The sequence below is a fragment of the Pelodiscus sinensis genome, chromosome 5 (assembly GCF_049634645.1).
Source record: "Pelodiscus sinensis isolate JC-2024 chromosome 5, ASM4963464v1, whole genome shotgun sequence".
Lineage (NCBI taxonomy): Eukaryota > Metazoa > Chordata > Testudines > Trionychidae > Pelodiscus > Pelodiscus sinensis.
The window spans coordinates 28971923-28988259 of NC_134715.1; the positions used below are offsets into that span (position 1 = coordinate 28971923).

At 40.6% G+C, this 16337-nt stretch overlaps 1 protein-coding gene across 1 annotated transcript in view; it reads right to left on the bottom strand.

Moving 5' to 3' along the window:
* Positions 1-16337, bottom strand: part of COL25A1 (collagen type XXV alpha 1 chain) — a 195500-nt gene that overhangs the window by 128967 nt on the left and 50196 nt on the right. The window contains exons 4-5 of the mRNA XM_075929187.1: positions 10148-10174; positions 9955-9981 (exon numbers count right to left, since the gene is read on the bottom strand). Of these exons, the coding sequence (XP_075785302.1) occupies positions 9955-9981; positions 10148-10174 (54 nt within the window). The remainder of the gene's footprint in view (positions 1-9954; positions 9982-10147; positions 10175-16337) is intronic.

Below are 16337 nucleotides of genomic sequence, written 5' to 3' on the forward strand. Positions count from 1 at the left end.
ACAATCACCTCCCCAGAAATAACTCAGTGACAAGTATATTTTAAGTGAGAGCATAAGAATGTAAACTGCAGTTTAGTTGCCTGCATAGTATATATTCCACAGTCAGGTATAACATGAGTTTCAGTGGACAATTTCAACCTGAACTACATGGCTATTCTGTCTAAAGACAATGTCTCAGAGCAAACGCAGCTCCAACTGAAAGAATCCCACTGACTCATCAGTGGATGTCTCCCCCCTGACACTGCTCAAAATGTGCTCAATTCCTTTCTGTTCATTTCAGACACATGCCAGAAAAGATAAATGGCACAACTGCATTTAGAGTACTTATTAGAGCTGGGTGAAATATTCACAAGGAGGAAGGCGAAAATTTGTTCCTCTTGGTTTCTGAGGACAGGACAAGGAGTAATGGGCTTAAAGTGCAGCAGGGGAGGTTTAGATTGGACATTAGGAAAAAATTCCTAACTGTCAGGGTGGTCAAATATTGGAATAAATTGCCAAGGGAGGTGGTGGAATCTCCCTCTCTGGAGATATTTAAGAACAGGTTAGATAGACATCTGTCAGGGATGGTGTAGATGGAGCTTGATCCTGCCTTGAGGGCGGGGGGCTGGACTCGATGACCTCTCGAGGTCCCTTCCAGTCCTATTATTCTATGATTCTATGATTCTATGATTCTTCTACTGCTTGTGTTCACTGCATGATTTTACAGCCACATAAAATCAGCGTAGAAGAGACGAAGTGGAACTACAATGGCATAAACCTGGGGTAGCACAGTAAATAACCAGGCCTCTTTATGCAGATGGTAAGTATCTCTGATCCCATTTACAGATAGGGGAATTCAGACCCAGAGAAATTAAATTATTTGTCCAAAGTTGCAGATTGCACAGTAAGTTACCATTTAGAACCAGGACAGACCCTCACCTCTCTGCTGTTAAGAGCAAGGGTCTCTCAGATAAGCCATTGAAACTTTCTATGCCTCAAGTATTGCCACCTAACAAATATACTAAAGGTAGTTTGAGTTAAACCTTTATTTACATATAACAAAAGAATGTAAAGATTAAGGGCTTGACTTCATAGGAAGCTATACCACTACATAGTAAGGTGGGAGTTTAAATTGTTATACTAGACACATTTATTTGGAACAAGCATGGCTTTTTCTGGTTTAGTCTAAAGAACTTTCTTAGGGTACGTCTAGACTACAGGCTTTTGTCGACAGAAGTTTTGTTGACAGATACTGTCGACAAAGAGCGTCTACACTACATTCAGTTCTGTCGACAAAGCAAGCTGCTTTGTCGACATGGTAGTGTAGACGCAAAGGGCAGTTTATATGCAATAACACCTTCTGTCAACAGAAAGAAACTCTGTCGACAGAAGGTGTTATGCCTCGTAAAATGAGGTTTACCAGCGTCGACAAAATCGCTGAGTTCTGTCGACGTTATGTCGACAGAACTCAGCGGTAGTGTAGACGCAGGTATTGTTTTGTCGACAAAAGTTCACTTTTGTCGACAACACTCTGTAGTCTAGACACACCCATAGAGACATAACCTACACCAGAAAAGAGCACTCTTCTGTAATACAAACGTCCATATGGAAAGTGGATATGGGTGACAGAAGAGTGATCCTGTGATGGTTGTGTTCCCTCCTGCTGGGGCATCTAGTATTTCTTACCTGTCCCCAAGCTGCTTCAGTGCCAGAGGACTGGGGTTGTCCTCTCTCCCCACGCAGCCTGCACACTGAACCCATCATTCCAGTTCCACCACAGAGCAATGATTTAAATGAAAAAGCATAGAATCATAGAATGCTAGAACTGGAAAGAATCTCAGCATATCATCAAGTCCAGTCCTCTGCCCTCACAGCAGCACCAAACACTGTCTAGATCATCCCTGATAGATGTCTATCCAACCTGCTCTTAAATATCTCCAGTGATGGAGGTTCCACAAACTTAGTAGGCAATTTATTCCAGTGTTTAACCACCCTGACACTCAGGAAGTTTTTCCTAATGTCTAACGTAAACCTCCCTTGCTGCAATTTAAGCCCATTTTTTCTTGTCCCATCATCAGAGGCCAAGGAGAACAATTTTTCTCCTTCCTCATTGTAACACACTTGTAGATACTTGAAAACTGCTATCATATCCCCTCTCAGTCTTCTCTTTTCTAAACTAAAGTAGCCCAATCTTGAAAAATCTGCTGCTGTACTTGAGTATAAACATGCAGCAGTGGGTTTTCCAAAGACACTGTTAGGGATACTGTATATCTCAGATTAGAATCATGTCCCCTCTCAGTCTTCTCTTTTCTAAATTAAACAAGCACAATTCTTTCAGTTTTCCCTCAGAGGTCATATTTTTTAGAACTTTAATAATTTTTGTTGCTCTTCTCTCGACCTTCTCCAATTTCTCCACATCTTTCTTGAAATGTGGTGCCCAGAACTTGATACAATACTCCAGTTTAGGCTAATCAGTGCAAAGCAGAGTGGAAGAATGACTTCTCGTGTCTTGCTCACAACACTCGTGTTAATGCTTCCCAGATTCAGGTTTGCTTTTTTTTTTTTTTTTTTTTTTTGCAACAGTGTCACACTGTTGACTCATGTTTTACTTGTCATCCACTATGACCCCTAAATCCCTTTCAGCAGTACTCCTTCTTAGACAATCACTTCCCATTCTGTATGGCTACGTCTAGACTAAATCCCTTTTTCGTAAAAGGGATGTAAATTAGACGTATCGCAATTGCTAATGAAGCAGGGATTTAAATCTCTCCCGCTTCATTAGCATAAAAATGGCTGCCACTTTTTTTCGGCACGGAGCTTTGCTGGAGAAAAGCACCAGACTAGATGCTGATCTTTCAGAAAATAAAGCCTTTTCTGAAAGATCCCTTATCCCTCTTGAAATAAGGGATAAGGGATCTTTCGGAAAAGGCTTTATTTTCCGAAAGATCCGCGTCTAGACTGGTGCTTTTCTCCGGCAAAACTCCGTGCCGAAAAAAGTGGCAGCCATTTTTATGCTAACGAAGCGGGGGAGATTTAAATCCCCGCTTCATTAGCAATTGCGATACGTCTAATTTGCATCCCTTTTACGAGGAACGAGGAGTACAGATAGTTCGGAATGGCTACGTAGTTCGAAGTATCTAGCCCGTGCCGCGTGTAGCCGCGCGGCACGGGGTTCGCACTAGCCGGCTTTTAAAAATGGTGGCGCCGGCTTTATGCTAATGAAGCCCGGGAAATTCAAATCCCGGGCTTCATTAGCAAGTTCGGTATGCATACATTACCCCGCTAGTTCGAACTAGAGGGGTAGTGTAGACATACCCTTAGCTCCTTGAGTATTCTAGGATGCATTTCCTCAGGCCCTGGTGACCTGAAGACATCTAACTTTTCTAAGTAATTTTTAACTTGTTCTTTTAACTTCTAAACCTACCCCATTTTTACCAGCATTCCTTATGTTAGGCATCCTGTCGCTCTCCTGCCACCAAAACAAATAAGTCATTAAGCACCTCTACCATTTCCAAGTTTTCTTGGAAAAACAAAACTTATTTGAGTTAAGGACCCAAGCAACATGGATAAATCCTCTGTTACTGTTTAAGTTAGAGTTGATAAGAATGATGCATTAGAGCATAAACTAGTTGCACAAGGGATTCAGAAAAAATGGCCACATCAGAGTACTAATGTTTACACATTTTGGAATGTTTCCATGATTGCCTCAAAAACAGGGTGCTGGCCACTGCCTGAAACAGGACCCCGGATTAGATGAACAAAGAGTTAGATACAGTATGGAAATCCCTATTTTGGGAGCTGAGTCTGTTTGGACTCAAATAAACATCATCACTTCATTCAGAAGGGAGAGGAATCAGGCTTCTGGCCAGAAATACATTACAGGTGGTTTTGATGCAAGCTAAAAACTAGTGATTTATTCTTCATCTCTAATTATTATTTTCTGACCATCAGAGAGTAAATAATTGGAGTAGACTCTGCATCTAGTAAAGTCAACATGAGTTCACTGCTTCAGGCCATGTCTTCACATGCAGTACTGCAGCTTTTGGTGAAAACAGTCCATGCCAATGGGAGAGAGCTTTCCTGTAAGCAGTGCTGCAAGAGGAATCCATTTCTTACAGGTACATGGGGAAGAAGCTAACGGGGAGGGCATGTGACTCTCTATTTGCCTCCTTCCCATCCTGCCCCCAGTCTGGAGCCCCCGATGCTCTCCCTACCCTCCCTATGGATCTACCCTGCCTTACCAGGGTAAATGGTCTCTGTCCTCCTCCCTGCTAGACACTTCAGAACCGCAGCAGTGAAAGGAGCAGAATGCTGTCAGCTCCTCCACTGCGGCTCCACTGTCACTGCCCTTCCACACCGCTGCCTCTCCTGGAGTCTGTACAGCAGCTCTGCTGGAGGACAGGGCTGGAGGCAGTATAGCCATGTTGGAGGAACTACTGAATTCTGCTTTTTTCCCCTGCTGCCCCATTTCCCTTCTCTCTCCCCCCACCTGCCATTGGTGGGCCTGGTACTACTGCCTGTAAGCATAAAAAAACCACACCATGAGTGACATACAATATCTTGGCAGGAGAAGCTCTCCTGCCAACAGCACCGTGTACAGTAACGTTTTCATCAGTGTAACTTAGTTGCTCCGGGAGGTGAAGCGTTCACATCCCTAAGTGAATTAAGTTTCATCCCTAAGCAAAGTAAGTTTTGCCAACATAGGCAGCAGTACTGTAGACATAGCCTTGCTTCGGTGTGAGTAGAATAGCCCCGAAGTGTTGTTTTTACTCTGCATTCACTGGAAACATATTAACTAAAGCTATCGTGCATGTATCAATCAATCAGGTTTATAAACAATCTGATTTTTTTCAAATACTCCTTCAATTGGCAAAATATGCTGATATCATTAGTTCCCATTAAATATGGAACACTCTATAAAAGCTCTTCTCTACCAGAGTCTGAAATGTAATAGGCAAAAACGTGATTTGATTTTAACATGCAATCAGGACACTTTTTAATTTTAATGAGCTTGCTGTCATCATGACAACTTTCATCCATACTGGAAGAAATTAGAATAATTTTCCCATACTCTAGTGCAGAATGATCTCTTGAGGTCCCTTCCAGTTCTAGTATTCTGTGATTCTAACCTGCAAAGCATCAATTGCAACACAGCTATTTCTTTTTCCTAAGCAATACATACAGCAGTAAATATGCAACAAATTCATTAAAAGCAAAGGCAAGGGTTAAGCAAATAAGAACACTGCATTACTATCTGGGCCTAACTGTTTTAACAGAGCAAAAGAATCTGTTTAATCATTCAAGTCAACAAAGGTTAAGATAATAAAATAAACTTCTGAATGCCTTCCTTTTCTGGAACTTAATCTCTGCTGCTGAAGACATTTTTAAGATGCTATCAGTTTTGTATAGACCCAGCTGTTGGAAAAATTCACTTGAACACACCACGAGGAGAAAATAATGTTAGGAAAGTTGTTATGTATGGCTCCTGGGTGGCTTGTTATTGCACCTAGCTCCCAAAACTAATTTAGAACCAGCTGCTGGCTTATGATTTTTAGTCCTGATAAACAATAAATCTCTCACGTATCAGAAGTGAATGACAGAAGCTGTTTATTATGTCATTTGTGGGAAGATGATAGCAGACTGATTAAGATACTGTGCTGATAGCTGATTAACCTCTGCACATTCGCCTCTTAAAGTCTATTTTCATTAATTAGGCTTCTACCTCTGCTTGGACAATAAATCCTTTGCTATCTAAAGAGAGCAATGTTCCTTAAGTAAAAATCATTATGAAATCTTCACAGGCTTTGCTAGGCTCTAATCCAATAGTTTTAAACTGAAGTGGAGCAGAGCCACTGGAATGGAGCAGTGGCTCAGTATCAGCACATATTCTAATAGCCCATGGGTTAACACACATCAATTTTAATTTTCCATGTCCTGGCTCACTACACAGCAATGTAGACCTCTACAAACGTGTTGTGAAACAGGCACCCTTTGCAAAATGGAAACTGATTCAGAAGAGCGAACAGTGAACCTCTTGCACTCAGAGAAATTCTAATTCTGCAGCTGATCAAAAATCTGGTTCAGTGAGAATTGTTTTAAATGAGTAACAAATTAATAAGAAGTGAGGTACAAATGTACAGAAAACAAACTTACTAAGACCAAACAGTTAAGGTAGATCAGACTTTCTAAAGTGCTCAATCCTGGCATATCTTTGGTCTCACTGGAGTGAATGAGGCAGGACAACGCTGAGCACTTTTGAAAAATCCAACTCTTCACAAATATTAGTCCTTAAAAAAAATACAACCTGAAAAAATACCCCAAACTCCATGAAAACTGTAAGTCTCTGAACCTCTTTTGCAATACCTCTTAGTTTGTACCTCTCAAATAGAGATGTGCTACACAGGGCCTTATTTTCAAACCAGTAAGTATGTATACCTTGTGCACTCTGTTGTGTGTGCAAAGAAACTAAGGGGAACTTCTGCAACTCTGAAATACTGTATTTAATTCCCCTGTCCCAATAGTTTCAGAGTGATTTAAGCAAGCACCATCTTTAAATTTTTAAAATCACAACAGGAAAACTGACAAAGGGATGTGTCTGAGGGCGGTAAGCAAGATGTTCTTGTCACAGGCATAAGTGATGAAGAGAAGATGATGATCTGCATCTTCCTCTTCATTTCACTGGGGATTTTGCAAGCTTCAGAGTCTCATTTTGACCCTGGCAAATCTCCACTCTTTGGTTTCTTTTACTAATGAAAGTGCCTAAAAGAAGAAGGTGGCTGTAATAAAGGCTTAAGGGGCTCTTTTGAATTTTCAAAGACTTAAAATTGGCTTGAAGCAGTAAAACCTTCTCTATCAACAAGTTTCAAAAGCATCTGTGAAAAATGTCTTATAGAACAAAGAAACCGCAGGCTCCATATCTCTAAAAACTGAGCTAGTTTCAAAGTGTCTGGGACTTTCAGGTACAATAACCAGTCTATTTGCAGGGGTTTTTGAATGTAAATGTTGATGTCATTCCAGTATCACTTCCAGGCAGAATGCTTTTGGGAAAAATAGAAACATCCGAGGGTCACCTACCACAATTATGCAAAACATACTGAAAAGTAACCAAGCAAGGAACAAGTGGGTGGTGCATGATGGATTTACACCAAGAACTTCTATTAAAAACATAGGCTACGTCTACACTGGCCCCTTCTCCAGAAGAGGCATGCTAATTTCGAACTTTGGAATAGGGAAATCCGCGGGGTATTTAAATATCCCCCGCGGGATTTAAATAAACAAGTCCGCCGCTTTTTTTCCAGCTTGGGGAAAAGCCGGAAAAGAGCGTCCAGACTGGCGTGATCCTCCGGAATAAAGCCCTTTTCCGGAGGATCTCTTATTCCTACTTGAAAAGTAGGAATAAGAGATCCTCCGGAAAAGGGCTTTATTCCGGAGGTTCGCACCAGTCTGGACGCTCTTTTCCGGCTTTTCCCCAAGCTGGAAAAAAAGCGGCGGACATGTTTATTTAAATCCCGCGGAGATATTTAAATCCCCCGTGGATTTCCCTATTCCAAAGTTTGAAATTAGCATGCCTCTTCCGGAGAAGGGGCCAGTGTAGACGTAGCATAGTGTCTAATCCTCAGGCATAAATTGAGCATATGCATCCTGAAGACAGTAATCAGAAAAGATGACTATTACAGTATGAAAGGTAAAATAGTAAGATAGCCTCCTAACATTTACACTTGAAATACCTGAGGAAAAAGAAGGAAAGGCTACTGTAAAGAATATCCAAACTCATTCTGAGAAAGATAAAGAACATGAGAGAGGAGACTCTGTAAATTACTCAAAAATTTACAAACTTCTTAATGAAACCCTTCAATACAGTGTAAACCGATTTAGCCTCTGATGACGCATAATCAATCCTACAGCATACTGTCTTCCCAACTCTGCATCTCCACTCCTAACTTGTTTTTACCATCCAGCTCTGCATCTCAGCCAGTCTCTCTGACATCTCCTGCAGGTTGTCTGTCAACTTAAACTTAACACATCTGCGGTTGAACTTGAATCTGATTCTTCTGTTCTTTCTATTTGCACTATGCTAGTCTAAAGTCTAGCTAGTCTTGTTAGCCTCAGGACTGAAGAGCTGCAGCAATGGCCACTTTCTCCTCCTTTTCTCATTCTGGATTTGTGCCAGACTGCAGAATCTGGGCCCTTTTCTCCACTCTCTTCAGTCCTCTCAATCCCAGTACGCTTTAACACCACCTCCATTCTCCGATGACCTGGGAGCCATCTTTGACTCTGCCCTCTATGCTGCCACACTCAAACATCTTTTCATTTTTTACTGAACAGAATTTTCCAGCACCAATGTTTTCTCTCTTTCCATCATGCTAGAGCTCTCATCCAGGCCCTGATGGCCTCTTGGTTTATTTAATTCCTACAATCCCTTTTTCCCTAGCCTCTCTCCAACCTGTTGTTCTGGCCATGATAACCTTCCTTTGAATTCCTCCATTGACAACTTCTCCACCACATCAAATTCAAGATCCTTGTACTCATCTTTTTAAGGCCTTCTAAACTCTGCCCTTCCATCCATTTCTCTTTTGGGCCTTACTAAGATGTTCCCTGACACTGTTGATTTTCTTAACAGGCTTGACTGCCAGGCTTGACTACCTGTATGTTCACTTGTCCCACCGGAATATATCCACTGTCTTCTGTGCTATACCTCATACAAACAAAGCCTCTCCAAAGTAGTATAGAGATGTTTCCTCTGCACTGCTCCAAATCCCTACTCATCGATTCACTTTCGCCAAGACGCCTTCAGCAAACAGCCAACTCAATGAGCTGGCCAGTGAGGATTTCTGAGATTTATTTCAGCTACTTCCATTTTATAATTTAAAAAAATCTTTAACTGATTCAGAAACATTGTGCATATTCTCAGTAACAATGTGCAGCTCTCACTGTTACTCTTGTCTTCCTTCCTCACTCCTGCCTTTCGTTTGTTTCCTCCTCTTGTTTGTCTTAAATTAGATATTAAGCTATTTGGACTGGAACTGCTGCTTTCTATGTGTTAGTACATCACCAAGCATTATGGGGCCTGAGTGGGGCTTCTAAGTACTATTGTCATCACAATAAAATGGGCAAGTAAATATGTTTTGACTTTAAAGGATTCTAACTCATAGTGTAATTAAAATATATTAGCTAATTGACAGAAAACGTGCCCTGGCACACACTGTCATGAGAAAATGCATAAACATGTAACTGAACTGAGCCGCTGCATCATTAGAACAATATGTCCAAGCATTTGTATAATGAAGAACAGATGTAAAGAGAATGAACTGGCACTACCAACATAACAATATGTTCACTATTGTATTCCTGCAATTAAAACGATCACAATAGTAAAAAACTAAAATAACCCTACAAAGAATGTGTGAAGTTTACATTACTCACTCTAAAATTTGCTCTATTTCTAACTGCTTGAAAAAATACTACGTTTAACAAACAATAGCATTGTTCTATGAAGTACATGTATGAAAGCACAAGAACTAGCCCATGCATGTGCCATGTTTTTATAATTCTCTAAATAATGGGCATTTTAAGAGAAAATACAGGACCACATATATTATAAACCCCTCCTGCCCTCATCATTGTGGGAGCCCATGCTAGGTCTGAATGGTGGCTGGGGAAACTGGAAGGTTTGCTCTGGCAAACCAACTCTTACACAGAAGAGCAAAATCACTGTCAAATGCATTTTCCTCCACTAGCAGCAAATGTATATTTTCATAGACAGTAACGTATGTATGGCTACTCTTACTCAAATGCTTTTCAGAGACTATTTGGTTATATTTAGTATTGCTGTCCTGCAGACACTTACTATAACATGCAGGGTAAATGCAGCTAATAAGCATGATTAGCTAAGACACTGTTTAATTTAGTTTTGCGCTAAGGACTAATTGCCTACTCAGGGAAGGGGTAGTGTAACATTTTTTTTAAGATGCTTACCCGAGGGCCCTGATCACCTTGATCTCCCTGCAAAGTGGAAAGATGAGATGATAGTTTTAACACAGCATCTGTGTGCTACCCAACTCTCTTACATAATCTCGTATCATATATGTGTCAGTATAAACTACGTGTTCAGTTATTACCAGAAGGGGTTTCCATTTACTTTGTAACCGTTGACAATGCATCTACTCACCTTCTCGCCTTTTGGACCAGGAGGGCCCTGCAAAATAAAACAGAAAAGAATTGACAAATTATTGATGCTAATGACGTTCAGTGACCAGTTAGAGGGACACAATAAAAAGCAGAGCTAAATGATCCAGAGACCTAGCCTTAATGTTATGATTTCTCACGGTCCTCATTCCACAAGCAGCATGTATTTTAGGGAAAGGCTCTGCAAAGATTTATTAGCAGGTGTCATGTGGTTACTCTTGTTGCATTGTGCGCACTCTCTGCAGTAGGAAGGCTCACAATAGTAAACAAGAGGAGCAAAATCCTGGCAGTGGCAAGTGAAATGGCAAAGCAAAACTCCCACTGACTTCAACAGAGCCAGGATTTCACCCTACATCTGGTAATAAGCATTTTTTAAAACAGTAAAACTTTTTTTTTACCACATCTAGTTAATAAATTCAGAGTTTTATACATCTGTCATGTATTTTGGCAGCCTTCTGAAATTCAAACAGTAAAGGAAAATTAGATTAGGAATTCTAGGCGCATAGTAAGTCATGTTCCTTCCACTGGCATGCTGTGATGCAGTAGAGGAAAGTGAGCTTTTTTTTTTCAGAATTCAGGCTGAAAATGACTTTTCAGATTGAAGGGTAATTATTTTAAAAGCACCAGACAAACAAAATGATGTAGTGGTGTTGATAGGGTGGCACTGTCGAGTCTTTCATTATTCTCTGTTGTACAACGAGTTCCCAACTTTGTGTTGTGCACCTGTCTGGAACCAGCTTTCTAGACCCAGTTCTCAAGCTGTGGTTTGTGGATCAATTGCGGGTAGTCTGCACAGAACTGGTAGATTAAATGGTGCCGACTCTGCCTACATGTTTCCAGCTCCTTTCGAAGGTGCCCAGGTATTTCGGTGAAAAGGAGAGTTTGTGCATTGGTAAAAGCAGCTGGAAACAAAGAGGACAAGGCAGTCATGCTGTGATCCTTAGGGGCCATGAAAACAGCAAGAGAAGAAGAAGAAACAAGCACCACTACCAGAGAACAGCACCACCAGCACCATAGTTAAAAGTAACTAAATAGTTTCCTAATGCCACTTACCCACCTAAGTAAGCAGTGTAACTGCTACCAGGACTTTCATGAGCACAAACAGGAGGGGAAGTGGTTCGCATGACTTGCAAAGGGAAGAAGGGTAGCCCATGAAATACTGTCACTTTGGATGCTGTAAAAAGCTTTAAAAATTCCTGTGCTAGCCAGTTTCCTGTGTGTTTTCCTATAGGAGAGCCTCTGCTGCTACACCTTTCAAGGAGACTCAATGTATGTTAACCTCTGTAGTTGGCGCTCTCTTCTGGCTGGTGCAGAAGGGAAGAACCAATGGGAGGGGTAGAATCAAGCCCGGGCCTCCTTCTTACTTCTCCATTTCTGCCCTGGGATGACTAGAGGAGTGGAGCCCTTGATCTCAACTGAATACTAAGACTGTTGTTGTGACCCTCTCCCCCTTGTCACCACAGAGAGGCTGGACACAGCTCCCCCCTGAAGCTTAAAAAAGAAGGTAAAGCACAGATGCACTTGTAATGCACATTTGTCTAGGTGAATCCATTTGGTCAACATACATCTCCCACGGCTTCTTCTCAGAGTAGAGGTTCACATGCCAAACTTAAAACTGCACAGAGGATTCTGCATTCTGTGTCAGCCACTGACCCCATAAATGCTTGCACTGATGTGACTCAGAGAGATAGTAATGCAGCACATTTTCAGCAGGCCTGCTTTAAAACGTGAATATATATCTCGCTTAAGCTCTCAGAATGATATATATCAACATCTGCCAATAGTTATTGCAGACTAGTGTCTGAGAGTATAGCATGTGTGTAGTAATAGTTGGTAATCACTGACTTTATAACGGTGACCACTAATCCGAGAATACAATATCTGCTGGGTTACATTCCATTATCTTAAAAAATAATCCTATAACTGACCTTTGACAATCCCTCAGCTGTGCACTACAGCTAAAGGACAAGATTCAGTAAAGCTGTATATTATGCTCCCTGTGCCAGTGAGGCCTCCTGCCACCCAAAGGTATTCATCTTAAGGAGGGGCAGGGAATTTTACTGCCACTGTCCTCTCTTGGGATTTCTGTTGGTGTGGGGGAAAACAGTTAATTCACAGTCAGGTTTCAACAGAGACACCATTGGCAGAAACTGCTGCTGCAACTATAGCCCTTCCCAACCAGTGCCAACCAGTGTTGGGCTCATAGGTATGTAATTAGTTCATTCAGACACAGCTAAGGATGCAGTCAATTTGCCCCACCACAACTTTCTTCCCAGGAGACACACTAGAGCCCTGGGGGCATGAATGTGAATCCAACCTATGATTTTAATAGAACTTGTTTCTATTATTTGTTTAAATAGCTTGTCCAATGATTTTTGCCCTCTTTTCTCTCTGCAGATTATCTACAAACATCTCCTATTTCTGTGAATTAGTTACTTATTCACAATTGTCTGACGGATCAAATTGGTTTCTGGGAGTATTTCTTTTTTTGCATAAGATGGCTAGTTATCTAAGTCACGTGTTATTGTTTCTCTTGACTGGATGTTTTATAATTAATAAGAATACCCTTTTCTGCTCATAACTTATCCATACATATTCATACATGTTCCACAAATCTATTGCATGAACTAATAATATCCTTTTCAAAATAGCCCCCAGGGCAATTTTGGTGCGAATACTCTCACACACATGTGTACTTTTATTCACCATGTTTTTGTTTTCCACAATTTTCTTGCAAATTAAAATACTGGTAAAGGTCAGTGGTGTTTCATTGCAAGGATATTCAAGTAATATTTTACGGCTGTTTTCACACAGCTCTAGGTCTGTAGAATACCATTTCTATTGTTCGGGGAACTTTAAAAAGGAAATCTCCAACCCTCAGCCTTTGACATCTTTCCATTTATGTGGAGAAATTCTCCCAAAGCTTTACTGAAAAGTTTACTAATGTGCGTTAGCGAGGAGGGATGAAAGAGAGAGGCTATAATGATTTAGGCTGGTAAAGGCTGCCTAAAAGGCTGGTATGAAGTAAAGTGAAGTTTGTGGAGGTGGTGTGAGAGTTTGGGGCCTGGTTTGTTTAAAGGAGGGTAAGTGTTGCAGAGGCTTTGGTTTTCCCCAAAACTATTCTTTCTTCTTGTTCAGAGAAGAGATACAAAGAACCAAGTGAGCTAAAAATGCTAATTTTGAAGGCTGCAGCAGGGGCATCTTGCCCTTTTCCAATGAAGCCTTCTGTGCTTTCGTGTGTGAGAAGGCAGAGATCAAGCCTCTAGCTGCTGCACAAATGTGAAAGCATTTTGTGTCAGTTATGTAAAATGTCTGAGGTCAGAACATTTCTGAAATAACTTTACAGTGTTTTCACTGGAAACAGAGGCTCTTTTCTCAAAGTGTAATTATCTACTGCAGACGGCCATACATTTTCAAATAGAGTTTATAGCCTGTTTGGCATAAGCAAGGCTTCGTAAATCACAAACACATGCAAAATTTGCATTCATAATTGGGTGATAAATACTGCTCTTTTTAAAACTGCGTGTTCCAAAGCAGACTGAAAAGTATCCAGGCACCTGCCAATGGAGAACAAAGCTGAAGTACGGGTCAACTATATTTTACAGCTGCTGCCCCTTAGTATGGACACAAGCTACATTTATACATTCAGATTAGTGTCAGGTGCTTCTTTTTTGCTGTCTTGACTACTGTCACATTTCCATTCCTTTGTCACATGCTCATTATTATAAATAGGTATACAAGCAGTGGAAGAGCAGGGCAGTGTGGTAATGGAAAATATAAGGCCAAATCCTGCAGTCAGACAAGATGCACATTGAAGTTTATGAGAAAATTATCTGAGGAAGGTCTGCAGGATTTAGCCATAGGCTGTATTTTACGGCACATTATCTGAAAGGTGGCATTTTTTTTTTTACTCTAGCATAACAGCTATTTTCACCTGGAAAGTTCTTCTGATGATCATATCAGCAACATCTTCTAATGGTCAGTATTGAAATCAAATGTAAAAATATTTGATCGTGCATTCTTTTATCTTCCAAGCTATTCCAGCTTTTCTTTAAAAGTTTAAACACAGCTACAATTCTCCCTTCATTATAAACCCTCAGCTTGAGTCCACATAACATGTCGCTGCATTAGGAACCAGTATACAAAGAAGTTCAACTAAGAAGTCTCCCAACTTTATGGTCTTTCTCTACATTATGCTCTGTTTCTATACAAAATACTTAAACAGAACATGAAATAATGAGTGAGGCTCTGTAATTGAAGAGGGAAATACTGAGTGCATAATGTAATGTAACACCTAACAGATTAGGAGGAGGTTCAAAGATAGAGCAATGTGTCCAGGTTATGCATATAAGGGCAGATTCACAGCTGTGGACCCCTAGGAGCGGGTTTCTGGTGACAGTAAATTCACTCCACCTGGAGCAGTAATACAGATGTGCAAGTTATAGGCATTCTCTGGAGGCCAGAGCTGATTGGCAAAGGCCATGAACTGTGGTAATGAAGGTCAACACAGTGGACTGCATTTAGAAGGCTGTGATGATACAAGGTCAATATAGACTGTGGCCTTATATACATAAGCTGGACACATTGCAATATCTTTGAATCGCCTCCTCACGCATATCCCTAATCTGCTAGGTGTCACGCTACAGCCTCAATGCAACTGCAGAAATGTACTGACTAACCAACCAAAAACACTTAAAAAAATTAATATGGAGCTTAGCCTAGCCCAATCCAAGTCTTACAGTAAACACATCAAGCGATAACCCAAAACTTTTCCAGGTTAAGGGACAACTATCAGGTAGCTTCTCATTATTGATAAACAGGCATTAAATCATGTTTTCACAATGACGACCATATATACTCGATCACAAGCCTGTTTATTCATAAGCCAACCCCCCAAATTAAAAAAAATGTAAACACTACAATGACCCATTCATAATCTAACCCTATATTGATGGTTTGCAAACCTCGAGTCCCAGCTCATCAGCGTAAGCCACTGGTACGTTGGGACGTTTTGTTTGTCTTGAGCGTTTGCAGGCATAGAGTCCTGCAGCTCCCAGTGTCTGTGATACACTGTTTCTGGCCAACAAGAGCAGTGGGAAGTGGCAGCCAGCACATCCCTCAGCCTGTGCCACTTTCTGCTCCCACTGGCTGCTGGCTGAGGGGCTCCATGCCTACAGATGCTACAGGTACATAAAATGACCTGGCATACCAGTGGTTTGCCCCACTAGCCTGGGAATTGAAGTTTGCTGACCCTCTTCCCCAGTTAAAAAAATATTGGTAAAATGCATTGACCTGTTCCTAAAATAACCTCCCAAAAATTCAGATTAAGATGAAGTATATACGGCATATAAAATATAACATTAACCTATAATTTTTTGAGAATTTTATTTCAATAATCCAAGGTAATTTCTATAGGTGAGGAGGAGCCATTTTACTATGAAACTGTTGATATTTCTCCCTTCACAATTTTGTTCAGAACTCTCAGCTGTCCCAAATTATAAGAAATTTCCTTGATTTTGAAACTAAAAAATCAGTCTCATAGAAACCCAGCAATGATTGTAAAAGTATCTTGTACAATATCACAGGACAGGATATACAGAATTATGAGATGTGATGTTATAGAAAGTACTAAGAAAGTTACAAAACATTTTAAGCTTCCTGCCCTATTATTTTTCTTGTTTCCCTTATGAATCCAGGAACATTAAGCAGCATGGTTTTGGACTTCATTAAATTTGGCCATGTTTGCAGACAAGAGCTGCATTAGCTGGCGCACAATGCCAACATCTCACCTTGGATCAAATATACAAATGCTCTCCAAAATTTCCAGTGCATTTGAACAACCAATGCTGCCTCCAACCCCTTTCTTTCACGTGTTTCATTCTCCCCTCTGGGATTCATATAGTTTTCCTTGTATCATAAAAAAAATCCTCTTTACAAATTTTGCTTTACTCTTGCCCTCTGCGTTGCAGTTTCTTTTTGTTACAATCTTTCTTCTAGTACAGAAGAAAAGAAGTCTTCATGTTTGACAGTGTAATTTGTTCCTGACTTAATAATCAAGAAAAGCTATGAAATTGTGCCAAAAGTACGATGTAAAATCATTGCACGTCACTTAGATGAACAATTCAGTCTTGTAATTTACTTGTTGATGTCAACGCTAATCTTAACCCGACGTT